At 43.7% G+C, this 19,701-nt stretch overlaps 1 protein-coding gene across 5 annotated transcripts in view; it reads right to left on the reverse strand.

Annotated features, from left to right (window-relative positions):
* Window positions 1-19,701, reverse strand: part of acot7 (acyl-CoA thioesterase 7) — a 51,451-nt gene that overhangs the window by 20,921 nt on the left and 10,829 nt on the right. For 4 of the 5 annotated variants that reach the window (XM_027011265.2, XM_027011264.2, XM_035536003.1 and 1 more), the window contains exons 4-7: window positions 15,984-16,075; window positions 15,009-15,123; window positions 14,281-14,295; window positions 13,841-13,927 (exon numbers count right to left, since the gene is read on the reverse strand). In XM_027011265.2, the coding sequence (XP_026867066.2) occupies window positions 13,841-13,927; window positions 14,281-14,295; window positions 15,009-15,123; window positions 15,984-16,075 (309 nt within the window). The remainder of the gene's footprint in view (window positions 1-13,840; window positions 13,928-14,280; window positions 14,296-15,008; window positions 15,124-15,983; window positions 16,076-19,701) is intronic. The other variant, XM_035536002.1, reaches the window with a different exon arrangement.

The raw sequence follows: 19,701 nt of genomic DNA on the forward strand, positions 1-19,701 counted from the left end.
TGATTAACTGAGTGTCTGTTAGTGCGGCTTGCCCCAAGACAACAAGCGCAAGTATTACAGGCTAGATGTCGGTGTACACTTGACAGTGGCTATAATTACCATTACACAATAAAGGTATACGGCTAACTGGACATAAAGGTGCCACTGTCTGGTTTTACACAGCCCAGGTTTGTGCTCCAGCGCCCGCACAAGGTTCCTATTTGTCAGGTGGCTGTCTGTTTATGCTGAACCTGTTTAACATGGTAACCACTAATGATTGTCTGAAAAACAGAAATGATAATCTGTCTGTGCTTTGATAGCAGTTCTGCTTGCTCCCTGATACCTAGCAGATCTTCTGCCTGGTTATTACACAGTTAACCATCCAGTCATTACACAGACTTTTTCCATAGATTATACTGTAACTCTGAATGTCCACTGGCAATGGATCCCATGCTAAATGAGACAGATGCAAAATGCTTGCTGTGTGGAAATGATCAAGATATGAGAAAATGGCAAAAGATTTCTTCACACTAAATGCCCTGAACTAACAGGTATTGTGGTAATGATGGAATATGAGCAAATGAAGCAGTCATGCAGGAATATTAGTGTAAATCTCCATTAAAACAATCCTTTAGGAAAAATGTGTTCACCTTAGTGAGAGCCATCTGCTGCTGAAAAATAAAGAACAAGCATCGTTATGGACTTAAAACAAAAAGGCCCGAGGATCTTCTGGACCTCAGAACACTTTTTTGAGGTATAACTTTGTCACACGTCTTTATTTTCTCTTTTCTCTTTCCGAGAGTCAGCAAGTCCCCACTTCTCCACAAGCCAATTTAGTCCAGCTACAGGGGGCTTAGCTTACACTGTCTGAATTGTTCCCAGCTGTCTTCAGTGTTAGGCTTTGCATAATTATGGATTCTGCATGGAGAGATCTCCAAGCCATTGAGACCTGGCCGTCCTCACCGGCGAGGCTGAGCAGTACGTATGAGGTCTTGTTCGGGCTTCCGTGACGACAACAACAGATGTTTTGACTCGTCCTTAGTCTCATCTGGTGTGGGGGGGAGGCGGTGGAATTCATGACTGTGATGACCTCACCATCTGTCTCCCTGCACGTTCCGCCACGAAAACGGACCACGTCCAAGACGCCTTGGCTGGTCGCTCATGTTCAGTAGACTGCATACATTAGGATCAAAGACACCTAAACCCTCACTGTAGAAATTTTCTAGAATGCTCTAATGGTCACCCCACCTGCCAGCTGCAAGAATAAGACCATTTTTTTATGCCAGACTTTTGTTTTTATGTAAAAAGTTAGATCACACGTGCTGTTCTCTTCTAGACAGCAATTTTTTAATGCTAACTCCAAATACAGTGTTGACAAATCTGTAAAAAGTAAAAAGGTATACAATCTTTCACAGAACAAAATACACTATATGGACTTTAATTATAATAGCCTTTCCAAGACATGGTATTGAATGCAGGCATTAGCTGAGTTCAGACAGGCTCTTTTTCACAATATAGTATTCTAAAAATATACTGCATGCTATTGATTTTGCTGTCAGAAGCACAAGGCAGAGGCAAACCTCATTCAAAATGAAGAGAGTGCATATCAGTCCAAAGCACTCTTACCTTTCATTTATGACCAAAACATCTTAAAGCTAAATAACCTGACTGGGAGATTGAGAAGTTCTTGACTGTTAGCCCCACGTGGCAACTGGGCAATCTCATGCCCATCTTATCTTTGCCGTTTTACTGTATGTACAGTGACCTAGGATATTTTAAAAGTTGCTTATAAATAAAATCATTACTACTGCTACTATTCTTCTTATTATTGTTATATTAAGTTAAAACATCTAGTCCCTTGTTGCCAGATGAACACATTATTTTAAAGAAAGAAAAATATACTTTTGCAACAGTATATTAAAAACTTGCACATTTCCACAGTAGCATCACTACTTGGCTGTACGTCAGCTGCCTTTACCCAACATGTATCTCGGGAATATTAGATCCCTGCTTACCGGCAAACAAATCCTGATTTTACTACATCTGGAGTGTCACAATAACAATCCCTTCAGTAAATTCAGACGCAGTGGTAACCTTTCTGTGACCGGCCCAGAGCAGAGGTAGCCGTGTTCTGATCACGAGCAAAAGGCGGCTCGTGGAGAGGGCTCATCAAATTCGCTGTCGAGATCAGCTGGGGACTCCTCATCCCCACTGGTTTGAGGAGAAGCAGCTGAACCAAACCTCTCCAAACACTCCAGAGCTCAGCGATATCAAAAGAGTGGAATTTCAGCTCGTTTGGATTTGCGGAGCTTTGATTCTCTTCGTCAGCCTTCGGGCTGGCATGCTCCCTGTGGCTAGTGACAGTTCAGTCTTCTGCAAGTTTGTTTGAGTTTGACTTTTCACTCCCGAAGGTTGCATGGGGGGAAACCAGCTCAGACAACACTGCCGTGAGCCTTTGCAGTTAAATGAAAATGCAATCCTTCACTCCTGACATCTTAATCAGCGAAAAGCAGAGAGATAATGTTTTACGTGCCATAGTTGAAATGGTTAGTGGGGAAGAACTTCAATGGCTTCCGTGCGATAATAGCAAGTAACTAAATTAAACACTTTGCAAGCTAAATGCACTCATTTAACTTTATCATCATGCTACTGCCAAATGTTTCCTACAGAAATGCCCTGTGTTTTACACAGCCAGGGCTGCTCATTTAATAATGTTCCCATAGCTCTACAAGTACAGACATGGCTTTGCCCTGGCACAGAGTGTGAGGTGAATCCATCGGGACTCTCATCTCGAAGTGAGATCTCCTCAATTTACACATGCCGCCAAACAAACAAACGAAGAAAAAAAAAATCAACAACCCTACACACACACACACAACTCTACGCACACACAAATCTACACACTACCTCACGAAACGTTTCTCGACAATTTGTGGCTGACGCTTTGCCGTTACTGATGATGTTGCCTCCAGAAGAGAGGGCAAATAATAAAATGGGCGTGGGGTAAGGGTAAGCAATGGGTGAGGTCATTCTGATATCGATAGTGGCCTCTACCTGCAGCCTTGTGTGAGTGGTGTCATGATCACACTTGTCTGAGTGTGCTCACAACAGGGCATGAGCCCATGATCACACACGCGCTTGGAACAGAGTCTTGAGGCGTTTTGCCACCTGAGTCACAAGTCTACTGCCCAAACACAAAGGACAGGAAATACAATTCAGTAATGAATGTGATCACATGCTCTTATGGTCAAACTGTTTGTATTTTTTAGAAAACAGGTAAGCCTTGTCTGATGGTTCAAATTTCTTGCCTCAACTTTAACTGAGGGTAATGTTTGAACCCTAAACTCAAACTTATGTGCATTTACAGTGGTTGTATAAGGCTCATACTGCATTGTTCAGTACAGAAAGTGCATTGAGTGGAATTGTACTGCAAAAGGCTTACATACAGAATAAAGTTGAGATTAATATTACACTGATTAAGATTAATTTAATTTATTTCAGCATTATGCACTCTTAGATATGAAAGAAATGACTATAGATTAGACAGAAAAATAAATGTTTTTATTAATTTAATTTATCCATGACATCTAGGAGCTTGGACCATGTAAGCTTGGACCATCCTTATCTCAGGAAGGAAAAGACACAAAAATACAATCAGTAGAAGCTGGTGAGGCCCATTTAGCAACACCTCAACCTCCCAAGGGCAGCTGCTTGGGGTTATGGTTAACATCTTGGTTTGAAGTATTCATGTAAAACAGTTTATAAAGAAGAGTTCATAAACTGAACTGAAACGAGTTGACTGAAGTGGGCGGTAGGCCATTCCTTTAAAGACAGCTTTGCTACATCAAACACGGCAGTTTGGAGCAATTGTGCTCCTGCTCGACGTCTGAGGGTCTGAAATGTTCTCTTGTGCTTGGGAAGAACAATGGCTGTTCAAACGATGAATTACAGGCAATTGACGTCTTATAATAACGAGACATTTCCAGGACGGATGACGTGGTCAGGTGCGTAACCATGTTATTTCAATTTACGAAAGCTCATCTTTTCATCTTTCTGTACATGCCTATGTTAAGGTGAACAGTATGTCTCTCTGACATACTGATAATGGTCTTTGTTTTTTTGTTTATTTCATGTCACACAACTTAATTCAAAGGAAACATTAAATTTAAAGGAAATACGGAAGCTTAATTTTATATCTGACGACATATTTTTTGTTTGATGTTATATATTTTCCTTCCTTCCAGATCATTTCACACTTTCATTCAAAGCTCTACAAACCCAAGGAAACTGAGCGAAATTCAACCGTTCGCCCAAGCGGGGGCGACCGCAACGGTGGCCGGGGCCATCTGAGGGGCCTTGTCCGGTGGCGAGAGTGCTGCGAGGACCACGGGGGCCCCGAGCTGTGGAGAGGCCAGGCAGAGAGCTGACCGCCCAGCTGGGGGGTAAAGGCCACTACAGGAGGGTCCGGTGGCACGTGACATCATCATTCCCTGTGATGACTGGTGCCAGATCTTCTCCCACAATGCACTAAGGCCAGAACAGCCATATAAAATGACAGACGTCCTCCTCCGCATGACCACTTGGCATTCTCTGCCATGCGCTTTCTGTCCTGACTAATTCTCCACTCAACTTCAGGCATTTTTGTTGCCTACAAAAACAAGCGTGCTTATGGCTTGTAAATAAAATTCGGTGCCACTCTGCCACTGAAACATGTACACCCCCACGCCTCTCTTCATCTCTCACACTCACCCCCTTCCCCTGCACTGTGTTTTAATCACAGCGGTATAATCAAACGGCTTGAACTGAACTGCTTCATAATGAACTGTTACCGTGGCAACCCGTTCTGGGGTACCATCACATAATGGCTCGAGGAGGCCCACGTTATGTATATTTGTCCGCTGACTTTCCTGGTGCTCCAGAAGTAGTGTCGTACAGGGGCCTCCTGGGACTGCTTTCTTCATGTGTGCAGCGTAAAGCAATGGTGAGCTGACTCATAGCCAGCAAATGGCCCCAGAGCCCTTCATGACCATAATCACTAAGACGAGCTCAAATCAATCACTTGTTACACACACAGAAAGAAATGAAATCAGTGACCCCGAGAAACCAAAAAGGTAGTTACAAAAAAGGCATGCGTGCCTCGTAACTTAAGCTACGCGTGTGTTTTCAGTTGTCAAAGAATCCACTCCCAGTTTAAGATTACGGTGCCAAATTTGTAACCAGATTCCAAATGAGAGTAACACACACCCACAACCACCCACCCACCCACACACACACCGAAAGCAGAGCTTCAATGGGCACCCATGGAAAACTATGCACAGAAGCCTCCAGAAAGCAGAATTTGTAAAACCATAACAAATGCTTTTTCATTTAATAAATAAGTTATACACAGTTTCTGCTTATTTTCATTTATACTTTTGCTTGTACAAACAGCTGTGAATGTGCTGCTTCCAAAGACTCTACCACTCTGCTTAGAACTAAACATATCGAAAATAAACATATTTTCCAATCCGCTACACTAGTCATGTCCAACTACTGCTTCTTATCACCTTAAAGACATTTTTGGTTGGACAACCAATTGAAATGAACATGTTAGCATCAATATACCTTCACTGTTGTTGCTTTTTACAGAAGTAGCAACAATTGTTATTGCATGATTGCTCAGACATTTACAGTTCTATGTATTTGTTTAGTGTAGGTTTTATGCAATTCTTGTAGCCTGTATCTAGTGTTTCCTGCTTGCACCCTTAGTGAAAATGCAAGCTACGCCTCTAACACCCACCCACACACACTCCCACCCCCACCACAGTAATGATGGATATAAGCTTCCCCATCACTATAATCATTTCTGGAGGAGCTTAACTAGAGAAAATCCAGATGCATTTATGAACTCATTTGTTTAAGGTTTGAGAACACCCTCTCTGTCCAAACAGATACATGCCATCTCTGTTCAACCATCTTTCCCATCTCAAACATTGACACACACACACAGACACACACACACACACACACACACACACACAGACACACACAGGTTCAGTCAAACCTCTGTATAAGCAAGCAAGGCCAGTGTAAGCTTTCTAAGAATCACCCAAAATGAACTTAAGGAACCTTGGAACATTGATGGATTTTCAGAACAGAAAGAGTTTCCACTAGGAGTTACGTAGCCTTTTGCAGGCTGTTCATCAGACAAGGGACATGAGTCGATAAACAGGAAGTAGTAATAAGTGAAAAATACAAATTTTGTTGTTGGTACACTGGTATAACAGTGTACCTGTGCACCAGGTTACAACTATTTACCAGTGTACCAGGCTACAACAGCTTACCAGACCACAAAAGTGTACCCAGCTGTTTAAGTGTATCGGGCAATAACAACGTACCCGGCAGTTTCAGTGTACCAGGGTATATAACAGTGTAGCAGGCAGTTTCAGTGTACCAGGGTATATAACAGTGTAGCAGGCAGTTTCAGTGTACCAGGGTATATAACAGTGTAGCAGGCAGTTTCAGTGTACCAGGGTATATAACAGTGTAGCAGGCAGTTTCAGTGTACCAGGGTATATAACAGTGTAGCAGGCAGTTTCAGTGTACCAGGCTCTCCAGAGTCACTTTTGCTAAACTAGCATCTCCTAATGCATAAAAGCATCAGGGTGTAGTGAGGAGACAGGTGAGGTCAAAAAGGACATGAGCATGGCAAGGCTGATCAAGAGTGTGCCCTGCCCCCACAAGCTGTGGTACAGCTGGATCTCCTGGGAAAGCCGTGGTACAGCTGGGTCTCCTGGGAAAGCCGTGGTACAGCTGGGTCTCTTGGGAAAGCAGTGGTACAGCTGGGTCTCTTGGGAAAGCAGTGGTACAGCTGGGTCTCTTGGGAAAGCCGTGGTACAGCTGGGTCTCTTGGGAAAGCCGTGGTACAGCTGGGTCTCCTGGGAAAGCCGTGGTACAGCTGGGTCTCCTGGGAAAGCCGTGGTACAGCTGGGTCTCCTGGGAAAGCCGTGGTACAGCTGGGTCTCCTGGGAAAGCAGTGGTACAGCTGGGTCTCCTGGGAAAGCAGTGGTACAGCTGGGTCTCTTGGGAAAGCAGTGGTACAGCTGGGTCTCTTGGGAAAGCAGTGGTACAGCTGGGTCTCTTGGGAAAGCAGTGGTACAGCTGGGTCTCTTGGGAAAGCAGTGGTACAGCTGGGTCTCTTGGGAAAGCAGTGGTACAGCTGGGTCTCTTGGGAAAGCAGTGGTACAGCTGGGTCTCTTGGGAAAGCAGTGGTACAGCTGGGTCTCTTGGGAAAGCAGTGGTACAGCTGGGTCTCTTGGGAAAGCAGTGGTACAGCTGGGTCTCCTGGGAAAGCCGTGGTACAGCTGGGTCTCCTGGGAAAGCAGTGGTACAGCTGGGTCTCTTGGGAAAGCAGTGGTACAGCTGGGTCTCTTGGGAAAGCAGTGGTACAGCTGGGTCTCTTGGGAAAGCAGTGGTACAGCTGGGTCTCTTGGGAAAGCAGTGGTACAGCTGGGTCTCTTGGGAAAGCAGTGGTACAGCTGGGTCTCTTGGGAAAGCAGTGGTACAGCTGGGTCTTTTGGGAAAGCGGTTGTACAGCTGGTTCTTTTGGTATAGTGCCAGGAAAATCTGATTCACCATGAAAACCCGATTCACCAGGAAAAGCGGGAAACGGCTTATTTAACTGGCTTATTGGAAAACCAGGAAAATGAGGCTGTGTTGCACTTTCATTTGTGGTGAAGGCAGTGTGACAGCACTCACACACTGTCTTTCAAGATCCGGGACACTGTCCCAGCATGCGAGCAGTCAGCTGTGACCACATGCTTAACACTGTCCAAGCAAATGAGAAGTCAGCTGTGACACGTGCTTAACACTGTCTCAGCACGTGAGCAGTCAGCTGACAAGAAAACCCCGTTATTCCTGGCTCTTTTCCTAACACTTCTGTTCAAGATAGACAGGAAATGATCTGAAGCCCATTTCCATAGCTAAGACAGAGGTGGTTTTCCATGCTACGTTAGAGCTCACAGGGGTTTCATTTGCGAACTTCGTAAAAAAGTGAGAAACGCTGCTCCACTGAGTCTAACCAACCTTTATAACAATGGTACAACATGGTGGCCCTTGTCATGCCTACACGTGGTGGCTATTTATAGCAGCCTGCCGGTGGTATTTGAGCTCAGGACGTTTAAACACTCGCTTAGCCTCCGCGCGTCTTCTCACGTGTCTACTCACACGTGTGCCAACGTGCTCTTCGTTAACTCGCCATTCTCATTTTCGCTCAGCTGAAGGACAACAAGAAGGGGACGAAAACCAGGAGAAAAAGAAGGGACGAGAAAGGAAATGGAAAAGAGAGGAAAAATAAAGAGAGAGCGCACAAAAGGAACAAAAGACGAACCGGGTGCGGGAGCGAGAAGCGCATCGGTGAGACAAAGAAGAAAGGGAGACGAAAGAGATGAGCAGACAGGAAGACACGAGGAGACAGACTCATTTGTTTCCCGAGAGGCATGTCGGCCGTAGCCCGGACAGACGTGCTGGCTTTGTGTCCAGTACCGGTGGCTGCCAGGGGCCAGACACAAACCTAAAGACATCACCTCCCTCCCTTAGACATGCACACGCGCGCGAGCGCTCTCTGATCTTTTAGAAAAGCATTCAGGACATTCGGGAGCTTCTGACCACCTTTGTCTGCTACAGTGGATTGGGGTGAGGAAGGGTGAGCCACACAAAGAGGAAGGTATACAGAGTGTGGAAGAGAATGAGAAAGAGGAGGAAAGAGACTCTGTGTGTGAGTGTGTGTGTGTGTGTGCGTGCGTGTGTGTGTGTGTTTCTGTACGCATGCCAGATGTCCTTACAGAGACCCAGCTGTGTGAAAAGGCTCCGGGGGGAAATGTGTTATTTTCTCCAATGCTGGCCTGGTCATAGCCCCCATCGAGCTGTCCATCAATCCACAGCACCATGCTGAACTCCAGCCTACTCCGTATTCTGACAGAGCAAGCACTCCCTCCCCTTCTCAGTGAAATTCACTTTAACTCCCTGATACTAGGGGAGACTGCTTTCTATTTAACAGGGTTTAAAGCACAAGATTTGAGGGTTGGGCTCTTTGTTTTGCAGAACTGACATCCAGCACAAACTCTCAACACTGTCCCCAGCAAAGACGTGAAACATGCATTTCCTGGTGTTGACCATAATGCTTCAGAACAGAGGTGAGTGCAATAAGGTGTCATGCACATAGCCATCTGGTATGATCATTTAGGGCAGATCTATTCTCATAAACCCTTTTGAATTATATTGTAATTGTGCTCATGGTAACCGGACTGACAAAATAGCAAAATAGCAAATTGCAAGCCTATTTTTCTCTAGACCCCTCAAATGCACATTCATGGACTAATCTCTCAAAGCACTTCTCATCGTAAAAGCTAAAAATCTGTTTCACTGGTTCTTCTGAATCTGTTTTCGGGCTATAGGCAGAACTGCTCGTGGAGATAGCATAGCTAATCTGACACACACATGTTCAGATACCCCTGAGAGCCGTGCTTAGTCCGACTGGGAGGGTTGGATAAACTCTGCTGATGGGTAGATTCCCAGGAGCCAAGCCCCGCCCCCTTCTCATGCCCTATTGAAGAACTATGCTGTCACGGTACGCCAGGCCACCTGCCCGAGGGACACGCCCACTGACACTCACACACACACACACACACACACACACACACACACACACACGCACACAAAAACCGCTCACCTGCCCCCTGCCCAATCACCTGATTATTGACTGCGTGCACCTGTGCATTGTTTCCTTGTTGACGCTCTCTGTTTACAGCCCAAAAGAACACTCGTCCAGTGCTGCGCGTTACATCTCGGGTAAAGGGACCCGCTGGAACAACTGCGAGCACTATCAGCTTCCTTTTCCATTTTTCAAACATTTCTGCTCAACCGCAGTGCTTCCTTCGTTAGTTTGCATCTCGAAGGAGACTAAGACGCTTCATTCCCGCGCGGGCGTCTCGCTCCTTCCCTGCTGACATCACCTCGCCAAGCGCCTACAAATCGAGTAACCCTCGGCCCTCCCATTGCGTTCAGCCATTAATCAAATCAGGTCGAAATGGCAATGACCCGTCTCTGACCCGTTCTCAGCGAATGCTAATGAATAAGCTCCACCGATTGGAGCCAACACCGTTAAGGCTGCCACAGGCCTGTCAGTGTGTGGGAGGTGTGGAGGTTAGAGGGAGGAGAAGATGAGGAGCAGAGGAATTTGAAGTGGATGGATTGGGCCCAGGCAGCAGGAGTGCCATCCTCACCCAAGGACGTTTTAACGGGACCTATACATTGATGTAAGTGAGCTATTCATTTTTCTCCGATGTTTTTACACATGGATTGGCTCTTAGTCTCTCTCTCTCTCTCTCTCTCACACACACACACACACACACACACACACACACACACACACACACACACACACACACACACACACACACACACACACACACACACACACACACACACACACACACACACACACCAAACAGTGAATGAGATATGGCTGCAGAACAGGGTGAAATAGAGTATGAAAGGTCAACTGGGAAACAGCTTAGGTTAGCACAGTGCTGTTAAGAGCAAAGTTCTTACATACACCCAACACCATATTAGCGGACACAACCCCACTAACATAATACCAATTTACACAACTTACAAACATACTGACTTTTCGCACTCGAGAGTTACATTACTACTCTGTAATGCAGATTTTGGAAATACTTCAAAAGAAACACTGTCCCATTTGGCTCACAAGGTACACTCTGGAGAACAGGTAAGTTCTACACCTTACCAAGCAAAAGCAGGACAGAGTAGAGAGATTTTCCATATGGAGGAGAGAAAGTGTGAGACAAACTGTAATACAAATAGCACAGAGCTTGGGCCAGCCTCACGGTAATGCGGCTTCGCGCTCTCCGCAACAGTACGAGAGTGAGAACTGCATTCCCAACATAGACTGAGGCCCATCCTGGAATAAACCCGGGAACGCTACTGCAAACGCCCGCAGGCACTACAGTAAACATTACACCATTTTCATAGTGGTAATCAGTTCCTTCATAATTAGCAACAACAGTATTTTTGGATGAGGTACTGTTTTCTTGTAATGATGTTTCCACAGAAGGTTTCATGGTGAATGGCTAGGGATAATTTATGACCTGCATGCGTTCTCTGATTCCCTTAAGTCATTATTCTAGTTGCATCTGTTAGCGTTTGTCAGACTGGCCATTAAGGATTTTCTTTTTGTGTACATCATCTCAATATAAAACCTTAGTATAAAGCACAAAATGTCACATATATTCTAGATGAAGGGAACTACAGTTAGAGGGTTTGGAGGATTACAAAAACTATCATAAAGTAGGTCTAATTAGCACGTACTTAAAATACACCACCCTGTAGAACTGTAAAGATGAGATCTTAACATCGCGTGCTTAAAATACACCACCCTGTAGAACTGTAAAGATGAGATCTTAACATCGCGTGCTTAAAATACACCACCCTGTAGAACTGTAAAGATGAGATCTTAACATCGCGTGCTTAAAATACACCACCCTGTAGAACTGTAAAGATGAGATCTTAACATCGCGTGCTTAAAATACACCACCCTGTAGAACTGTAAAGATGAGGAGATATTATCATCACGTGCTTAAAATACACACACCCTGCAAAACTAAAAAAAAAAAAAAGGAAAGTACAATTTGGCTGTTTTGATCTTTTCAGTTATAGGTGCTTATACTTAGACTTCCCAATCCTAAATACCTAAACGATGTGTCAACACAGCGGCCCATGCTCCCCCCGCACCAACTCTCAGAGACATAGTCAACCATCTAGCAAGAGCTACTGAAGGAAACGCTCGCTTCTATTCTCAGCAGTGCAGAGAGATGCAGGATCCTGTTCGTTCGCGCTCGTGTGGACTGAGACATTGTCACTTTCAGATGGAGATCCTAAAGTCTAAAACAAAGAGCAGTCCTAGCCTTATCCTGAAATTGGACAGATTTCAAACGATAAATACACAACGCCTGCATTAGGCTACACGGGACCCTTGTGTGCAAACTGATGGTATTTTACCAGCGTAACTGCCAGCCTGCCTCACTCACAGTCACTTGCTATGGGAAGACATGGGGAGTGTGGGCAGACTGCTGCTCCTACATACCTGTGAGCATCCTCTCATTGAGATTCCTGTCTGCTCCCTAATCACACCCAGCCATGTCTGGGGATCGGTCTGAATTGGTGACAACAGCCAAAACTTTGGCGCCGAGGAAGGAGAATGAAGAGGGGTCCTGCTGACTACGGACAGTTCTGCGCTCGATAAATGAGCCGGGTTTGTCGCGGTACTTAGTAATTCTTTGTTTTTTCGAAAGACCTCCAGCAGAGGGATTGGGAATGGGATTGGGATTGGGAATGGGAATGGGAATGGGAATGGGAATCCCCCCCAAAAAAAATGGCACAGGAGCTTTTTCTTAGACTGTTGCTGCAAAGTAATGCTCTCCTTACAAAACTGCATTAATATAAGACGGGTTGATTGTATCTCTCCTTGAAAGAACAAGTTCTTTTTTTTTTTTTACCTCTGTTGATGAGAAGACTTAACCTGAACAACACAAATGCCACAGGCAATCTGCTCTTGTTCCCATTGGACAAGGCAGAAAAAGCCCAGGGTGCTCTGGCCCTGTTTATACGGTTCTCTCCTTGTTATATGCTTTTGTTTACACACAGTCATTTACCACCATGGACCACCACCTGAAAGTGACAAGTACTAATCTTTACAGATCTATATCCACAAATCATGTGACCTTTCGACAACCTTATGAACCTGCCATATGGAAGTGAAATATCTGCCGGTACAAATGTGAATGGAATGGCACAGTATTGATTGAACTAGGAGCTGATGAGTTATCCCCAAAATGAATGATGTCCTCTATTTGAGATGTGACTGGTGAGACACAGATGCCTCATTTCCCCTCACTCTGTGCCTCGTCTGTGCCATCGGGTATATTGTGTAGGTGAGGGTGTGCATATGAAAGGGGGTGGGGGTGTGGGGGTGGGTGTGGATGGGAGTGTGTGAGAGGGTGAGGGTGTGGAGAAGGTGTTCATGAATTTATATCTTTGTAGGAACCAAATACCCCCATGAATTCGCTTTAATTTGAAAAACTTGATAATGTTGAAATTTGAAATTTGATAATGTTATTTACTACAGAAATACAAAACTCAAGGAAAAATCCCACCAAGAAAGTAATACAAGACCTGTGTGTGTATTCTTATTTCAAATCCATACTTAGCTTCCTACTAATAAATACATTTCAGATTACTGCCTAGATCTTGATATGGCTCGGTAATCTGTTGAAAAGCATGTCAAAGGAACAACAAGGAAAAATCCACAGTTATCAGTTCTTCTAAACAGCTTCTGCCTAAACAGGTAATCTCCTCAGTTAGAAGATAAATAGTCAGTGTTTGTCTAGTCATTTTGATTCAGTTTAGCTTCTCTCTTTTTATCTCACCCAGGCGCACACGCACACGCAGGATGCTATACGTTAACTGTTTTAGACATAGCCGTGCATAGCTGGCCCAGTAGTGGGGTTTATGTAACCCGTTCAGGTCAGTGACTTGGACTTCACAGTTCTATGCATGTGATCAGAGTGGAGGAGGTTACTGGACATGGCATGTCAAGTTTCAGGAGGAGTTAATCTCCTCTTCACTCTACACCGCACCATACTCATACACTCTACATTCCTTGTCTATATTCCCACTCTGGATTACTGTTTTCCTTCTCTCCACTGAAACCAGGTGAGGGCGGGAACTATTGGATTTGCTCCTCAAACGTGCCGGCGGCATGTGGACAGCATGCAGGGAATATTGCGTACGAGGTGCTTACCACCATGCACGAAGCCATGGAGAGTGCAGTCTGAAGGGCCAATCAGGTGGATGAGACTTGACTGGCTAAATCCAACAGTATAGGGCTCTGCAACACACACACACAGACACACACACACACACAGACAGACACAGACACACACGCGCATATGCACGCACACACACACACGACTATTATTGAAAATACTGAAGAGAAGATCTTTTTCCTTTTAAAATCGAACATCTATTTTCCACACAGAATTGTTAAACTCTATCTTTATGAAACACGAAGTAATCCAGAGTAAATAAATTGTCTGTTGCTGGAAACTCATTAACCAACCATGCGCAATCCATTTTCAATAATAACAGAGTGAAAAACCCAGAACTTTGAAGCCTTATCTCAGTACTAAATTAGATTTATCATTTTTATTTGAGTGGGTTTTATTAAAAATAGATACTTACCTTTTGTATGCCTTTCTGTGGGTGTCCAGAGAAGAGAAGAACAAATGAAACAATTATAAGACATTATTAGGGAAACTGAATTATCAGCACTTAGTGTAATAATGTAAATTTGAGGTTCTGTCAGCTATTGAATTGTTAAATTCATTGGTAAATTTTCAAGTTTAATGTACATAAATAGGGGAGCCACAGATGAATGTGTAACCTAAGCACAAAAGGTGTTGCATAACAAAACATAGTGAGCTAAATTCATAAAATGTATCGCCTCTCTCGGCGCAGGTCTTTAACACTGATCTTGATTTTTGGCACAGGTATTTTACCACAGCAATAAGCTGACACTGTGACTTAACAAATAGAAATTAAATACCATGTCACACATTTTATGTGGCACAGCGTGGTTACTGTCAGGTGTTATGAATCTGGACCAGTAATCCAATGACAGTATACTAAACAGATACTTTCATAAGTCTTAAAGCAAATCACATTAACCTAACACACTGACGCCTCACTTGAGAAGACAGATATAACCATTTAATGACCATAAAACAGCTATGAAAAAATGCTTGATGCCTTGTTCACTGTCTAAAACAGTTAACTAATATGCCTGCTAGCTTCTCTATGGGTGATAACTTCCAATATTGTAGCAGACACAATAGACGAAAGATTTCCATGTATCTGCATGGAGAGACTGGACATGTTTGAAGTGAATCGAGAAGCGAGGGAGGAGTTACCGGGAACAGAGACTGCAGCAATGACCTCACCATTCCTCTCTTTTGTCTCCATTCGTTCAAGTTTCTGGGCCTCATACCTCTTCTTACCGAGCTCCTCCTGCTCCGGGTTCGAGTACTGAAACAGACACACAAAAGCATACATCCTATAAAGAAACAGCAACTACAGTGACAGATCAGCTGGTTGACCCAAGACATACACATCGTTTATTAGCTAAATGGTACTGCAGAAAGGTTAATCTAAAGCAAAACCATATATAGTCTCAAACAGAACAAACAAAGAGGCCCCAGAATTCACCCTTCTTACTATATTCATATACTATATACTATATTCCCTGCCTTATTATATGTACAGTATGGATTAAAACTATGGCAGACAAAATGTGTGGAACTTAAAGTAATGAAGAAGAGGGTTGAGATTGCTGTGTGGTAAGACCTGTACGTTATACATTACATAAAGCCATCCAAAAGCAAGACCCCTATTATGAAGCTGAGCAGACACAGAGGAGCTGGGGGTAGGAGGGTCCAGCCGGTGCCCCTAAGACTGGTACGACCTTGCACAGTGTGTTGTCTGACCGCGAGCAACAGTAGCACACCAAAAACAAAGCCATCCATATGCTCTCAAGATTACACAAGGACGCTTGAAACCATTTCATTTCACTACTCTCAGAAATGTAATCTCAATACTGCCAGAAACCAAGACAAAAAGGCAGTCACACATTGGCTTAGAAGCACTCAAAAGTAAGGCATGTCAATGTATATGTCAAACATGCACACAAATATTTAGAATATGGCATACATACTTATATTAATTATACATATAGTGGCTTTGAAACAAAATTATATGTTGTGTTGTTAACTGGTCTATAAACTGGTAAACTTGGCCCAAGTGACCTTGGTGGGAACTGAAATTGAACATTTGATATGTCATGGAGGTGCACCGTGACAAAGCAGACTCTTTACTTCAGTGAGTCTTACCTCAATAGGAGGGACTTCAGTGATTTTGTCCACATTTTGAAGCGAGAAGGGGACATACCATAGTGTTGCCTTGTTGGTCACCTTCTTGGCACCTGAGAAAAAAAGCACACACCTTACAAAAATACAATCTTTGGGCAGGGTGACAGGTAAAGCCTGGTCAATGGAAAGGGAAATGAAAATATACACAATAAACTTGAACTTAAAAAGTTACACTTTAAGAACACCTTGCAGACCAAGGCTTTGTCTACACTGTGAGGTTCTCCATATCATCTGCTTCCTAAGTCATAATTTCACTTCCAAATATTCTGAAATGAACAACCAGCACTGAATAAAAGCAATTTTGACTTCACTGAGGGCTGTCCTAAGTCGGTCTTCCAATAAACGTCAAGCAAAGTGGGTTGCTTGCTGCTCAGTGTTACTTTTGTTGTCATGGAGACCTCAGCATCTCCTACCGAAGCTCTCTCGCTCTCTCTCTCTCTCTCTCTCTCTCTCTCTCTCTCTCTCTCTCTCTCTCTCTCTCTCTCTCTCTCTCTCTCTCTCTCTCTCTCTCTCTCTCTCTCTCTCTCTCTCTCTCTCTCTCTCTCTCTCTCTCTCTCTCTCTCTCTCTCTCTCTCTAAAGTGCAGGCAGGGCTATTTTGGGCAGGCTGCATTTATGTGGCAGTGGAGTGATTTCAGGTGGAGAAAGTGACATGCAAGTGCCCAAGACCACTGTTATGAGCCATTCACACAGGGGGTCTACAGCTCGGCTATTTCACTGGGAAACATTACTAATCTAAACTGGAAGTATTCATATTTTCTAAAAAGCAATAAGAAATGGGGACAAATGTAAGTGTGAATAATATGTAACACACTGGAGTATCCATGTACAGACTTCAGCCCTCCAGACAGATGCTGTCTAATAGAGGAGACATCTAATATATTGGCTACTACATATGTGAAGATAATTGGCTGCACCCAAAGTGTAAGACAACTGAAAAATTATTGGGAAGCAAACATGACAATACATAAAATAAACAATGAAAAGCAACAATTTCAGTCCGTTCAATATCAGTTCAACTTTGAGGCTGGCAAGCAGAAAACACAGAACAATATCATTAAATAAATTTCTACAGAACTACAAATCATGGGCTACAAATCAATACTCTCTACACAGCGTTATAAACAGTAATAATCTTACATTCAAGCAACTATGTATTTTATAATTCAGATCCAAGCAGGGATGGCGGCCATCAGAAATCAGCCACTGAACCCACAGGTAGCTTTAAAGGTGCTGTGTGCAAGAATCCCCAGGTGTGTACCACACATTTAACATGAGCTAAATGTGTTCATCCTATATTGAAAAACCTGAGAGGTCTCTGAAAAGACCCTTTATGCCATGAAACCCTTTTGCTCTCTAAAAACAACACAGTGAGCTGCTGGTTTCAACCCACATTTTGCTCATGTTAAATGTGTGGTACACACCTGGGGATTCTTGCACACAGCACCTTTAAAGCTACCTGTGGCTTTCTGGTGGCCGCCATCCCTGCTTGGTTCTGAACATGCACATTTATGGGTATCCAAATCTCCTAAATAGAATGATTAAATACATAATTGCTTGAGTGTAAGATTATTGCATTTTACATTCACATAAAAGCATTGTGCTCCCCTCCACCCCAAGTTATCACATGTAATATCCATTTGCTAAATGAAATGATTCAAGTTCCAGAACTCGTCAAAAAGCCACGAGAATCTAAATGTGCCAAACAACAGCACAGATACCTAAGAAAGAGTAGGACTACTAAAATAGTGTTCCTTTCTCTTCCTGCTAGTCAATACATAGCAAATTATTAGACCATGAGCTGAGACTGACTGTACAGAATCAGCGGAAAGTGAGAGATGAATTCTGACAGGCCACATTTGGGAATAGCATTTGCATTTTACACTCCGTGCAAGGCATCCAGGCAGGTTGGTTTCCTTGGCAACCACGCAGGGATTCTGCCACTACCATGGTGAGAGAGCAGCTCCTCTAATTGGTTCCCACGGCAGCTTGTCCTCAGCTTCCACATATGAGGGACATTTACATGCCTTCATCTTGCAAAGGCCGGCCCACCAAAAATAGCCCACACGGTGGACAGACAGACGCCGGACACTGGTTGGGTTGTTCCACTACTGCTCGACCCAGGAGAACATCTCAAACTTCAGCCCGTCGTCACGGCAACCTTTCACATGGAAACATCACACGGGGAGAGTTTATAGTTTGTAACTTTTGTTATGTGACGGCTTGCTGAATCCCAAGAAAATGGTGAGGAGGAGGTAGGGAAAAATAAGCAATGAAACGTGGCCTGGCAGGTCTGACTGATCTCATAATTAGATGAACAGAAGAGGCACTAGAGAGGAGGTGTAGCTCTCAATGGTTGTCCCAGTGACATTATCTCCTTTCACTTGTTGTTCTCAAATCTTAAAATGAGTGATAAATTCCCCCCTCCCTCCTGGTGGGACCTTTGTGAAATGAGGAGTTCCAGAGAGTAGGAGTCTATGGTGGCCCACCAGGGATCGAAAGCCAAACCAGCAATGGATCTGTGGATTGTTTGTAACACAGGTGCTATGTTCCCATTTCAAGCAGGTATATGTACTTCGCAAGTTTAGTTTCAAAAGTACGATGTACATGTGCATTGTATTATGGACCATTCCATTGATTTTACTCAAACAAGTGATTGGGCCCAAGCTGTCTCTGGTATCTGAGCAGCAGTGGCCTCACACAGAGTTTGTGGCCAGTAAAGTGGGATGATTGTGAGCTTGTTAGATATGTTAGGACACTGGATCACCATCTCAGAGTTTCCATAGCGATTGCCAACTATTTGTACACTGCTTTCAATTTTGCAAGAATGCTCACCAGCATGTTCCTGAAGCTGACATGCTTTCAGATGGCATGACATTGTTGCAGATGGTTTACATATTGTGTGGGTTTTTAAGAGTTAGGATTGTGCACAGACACACAGACACACAGACACACAGACACACAATGTTCCCCTGTTAGACAGGTATATGCATTTCACAAGCAGTAGTAGTTTCAGAAGTACGACATACATGTGCATTGCATAATGGATCGTTTTAATGATTTTATTCCCAAACAAGCCATTGGGCACAGAAGCAGGCACACACACACACACACACACACACACACACACACACACAAAGGCTAAAGTTACTGTCACTGTCACTGGATAATGAGAGTGGAACAACTTTTGTGGGCTTTTGTGACTGTGAATTTTTATTTCAGCTCTGTCTAGGAAGCCTGTGTGAGCTCCTTAACGGGACAGCTGTCCTTCAAACCTCAACCACATCTCACCTTTTCACTGCTCATAGAATCTATACAAAAGCATCATCAATCCACCCCAAATATACATATATACACATTAATTATACAGCATATTAGATTATCTGTTATTGTGACTTTCTTGCAAAGATGATTTTGTGCTTCATCCATAAACCTTTTGTGGTTAAATTATAAGTTATTAGACTTCAAGGATAAGTTCCCTGTTTTTCCAACACAGATCTTAAAATTTGTTTCCCTTCAGACAGACACACATATGCACTGCAAAGCATATGCTACAACAGATAGCTTTACTATTGATAAATCCACTGGGCTTGAACACAAATATTGACTTAATTAAAGTCAACTTTAATGGAAAAAAAAAAAACTAAAAATGTATCGTCACTCAGCTAAATCTCAGAAACT

This window comes from Electrophorus electricus, chromosome 18 (assembly GCF_013358815.1).
Source record: "Electrophorus electricus isolate fEleEle1 chromosome 18, fEleEle1.pri, whole genome shotgun sequence".
NCBI lineage: Eukaryota > Metazoa > Chordata > Actinopteri > Gymnotiformes > Gymnotidae > Electrophorus > Electrophorus electricus.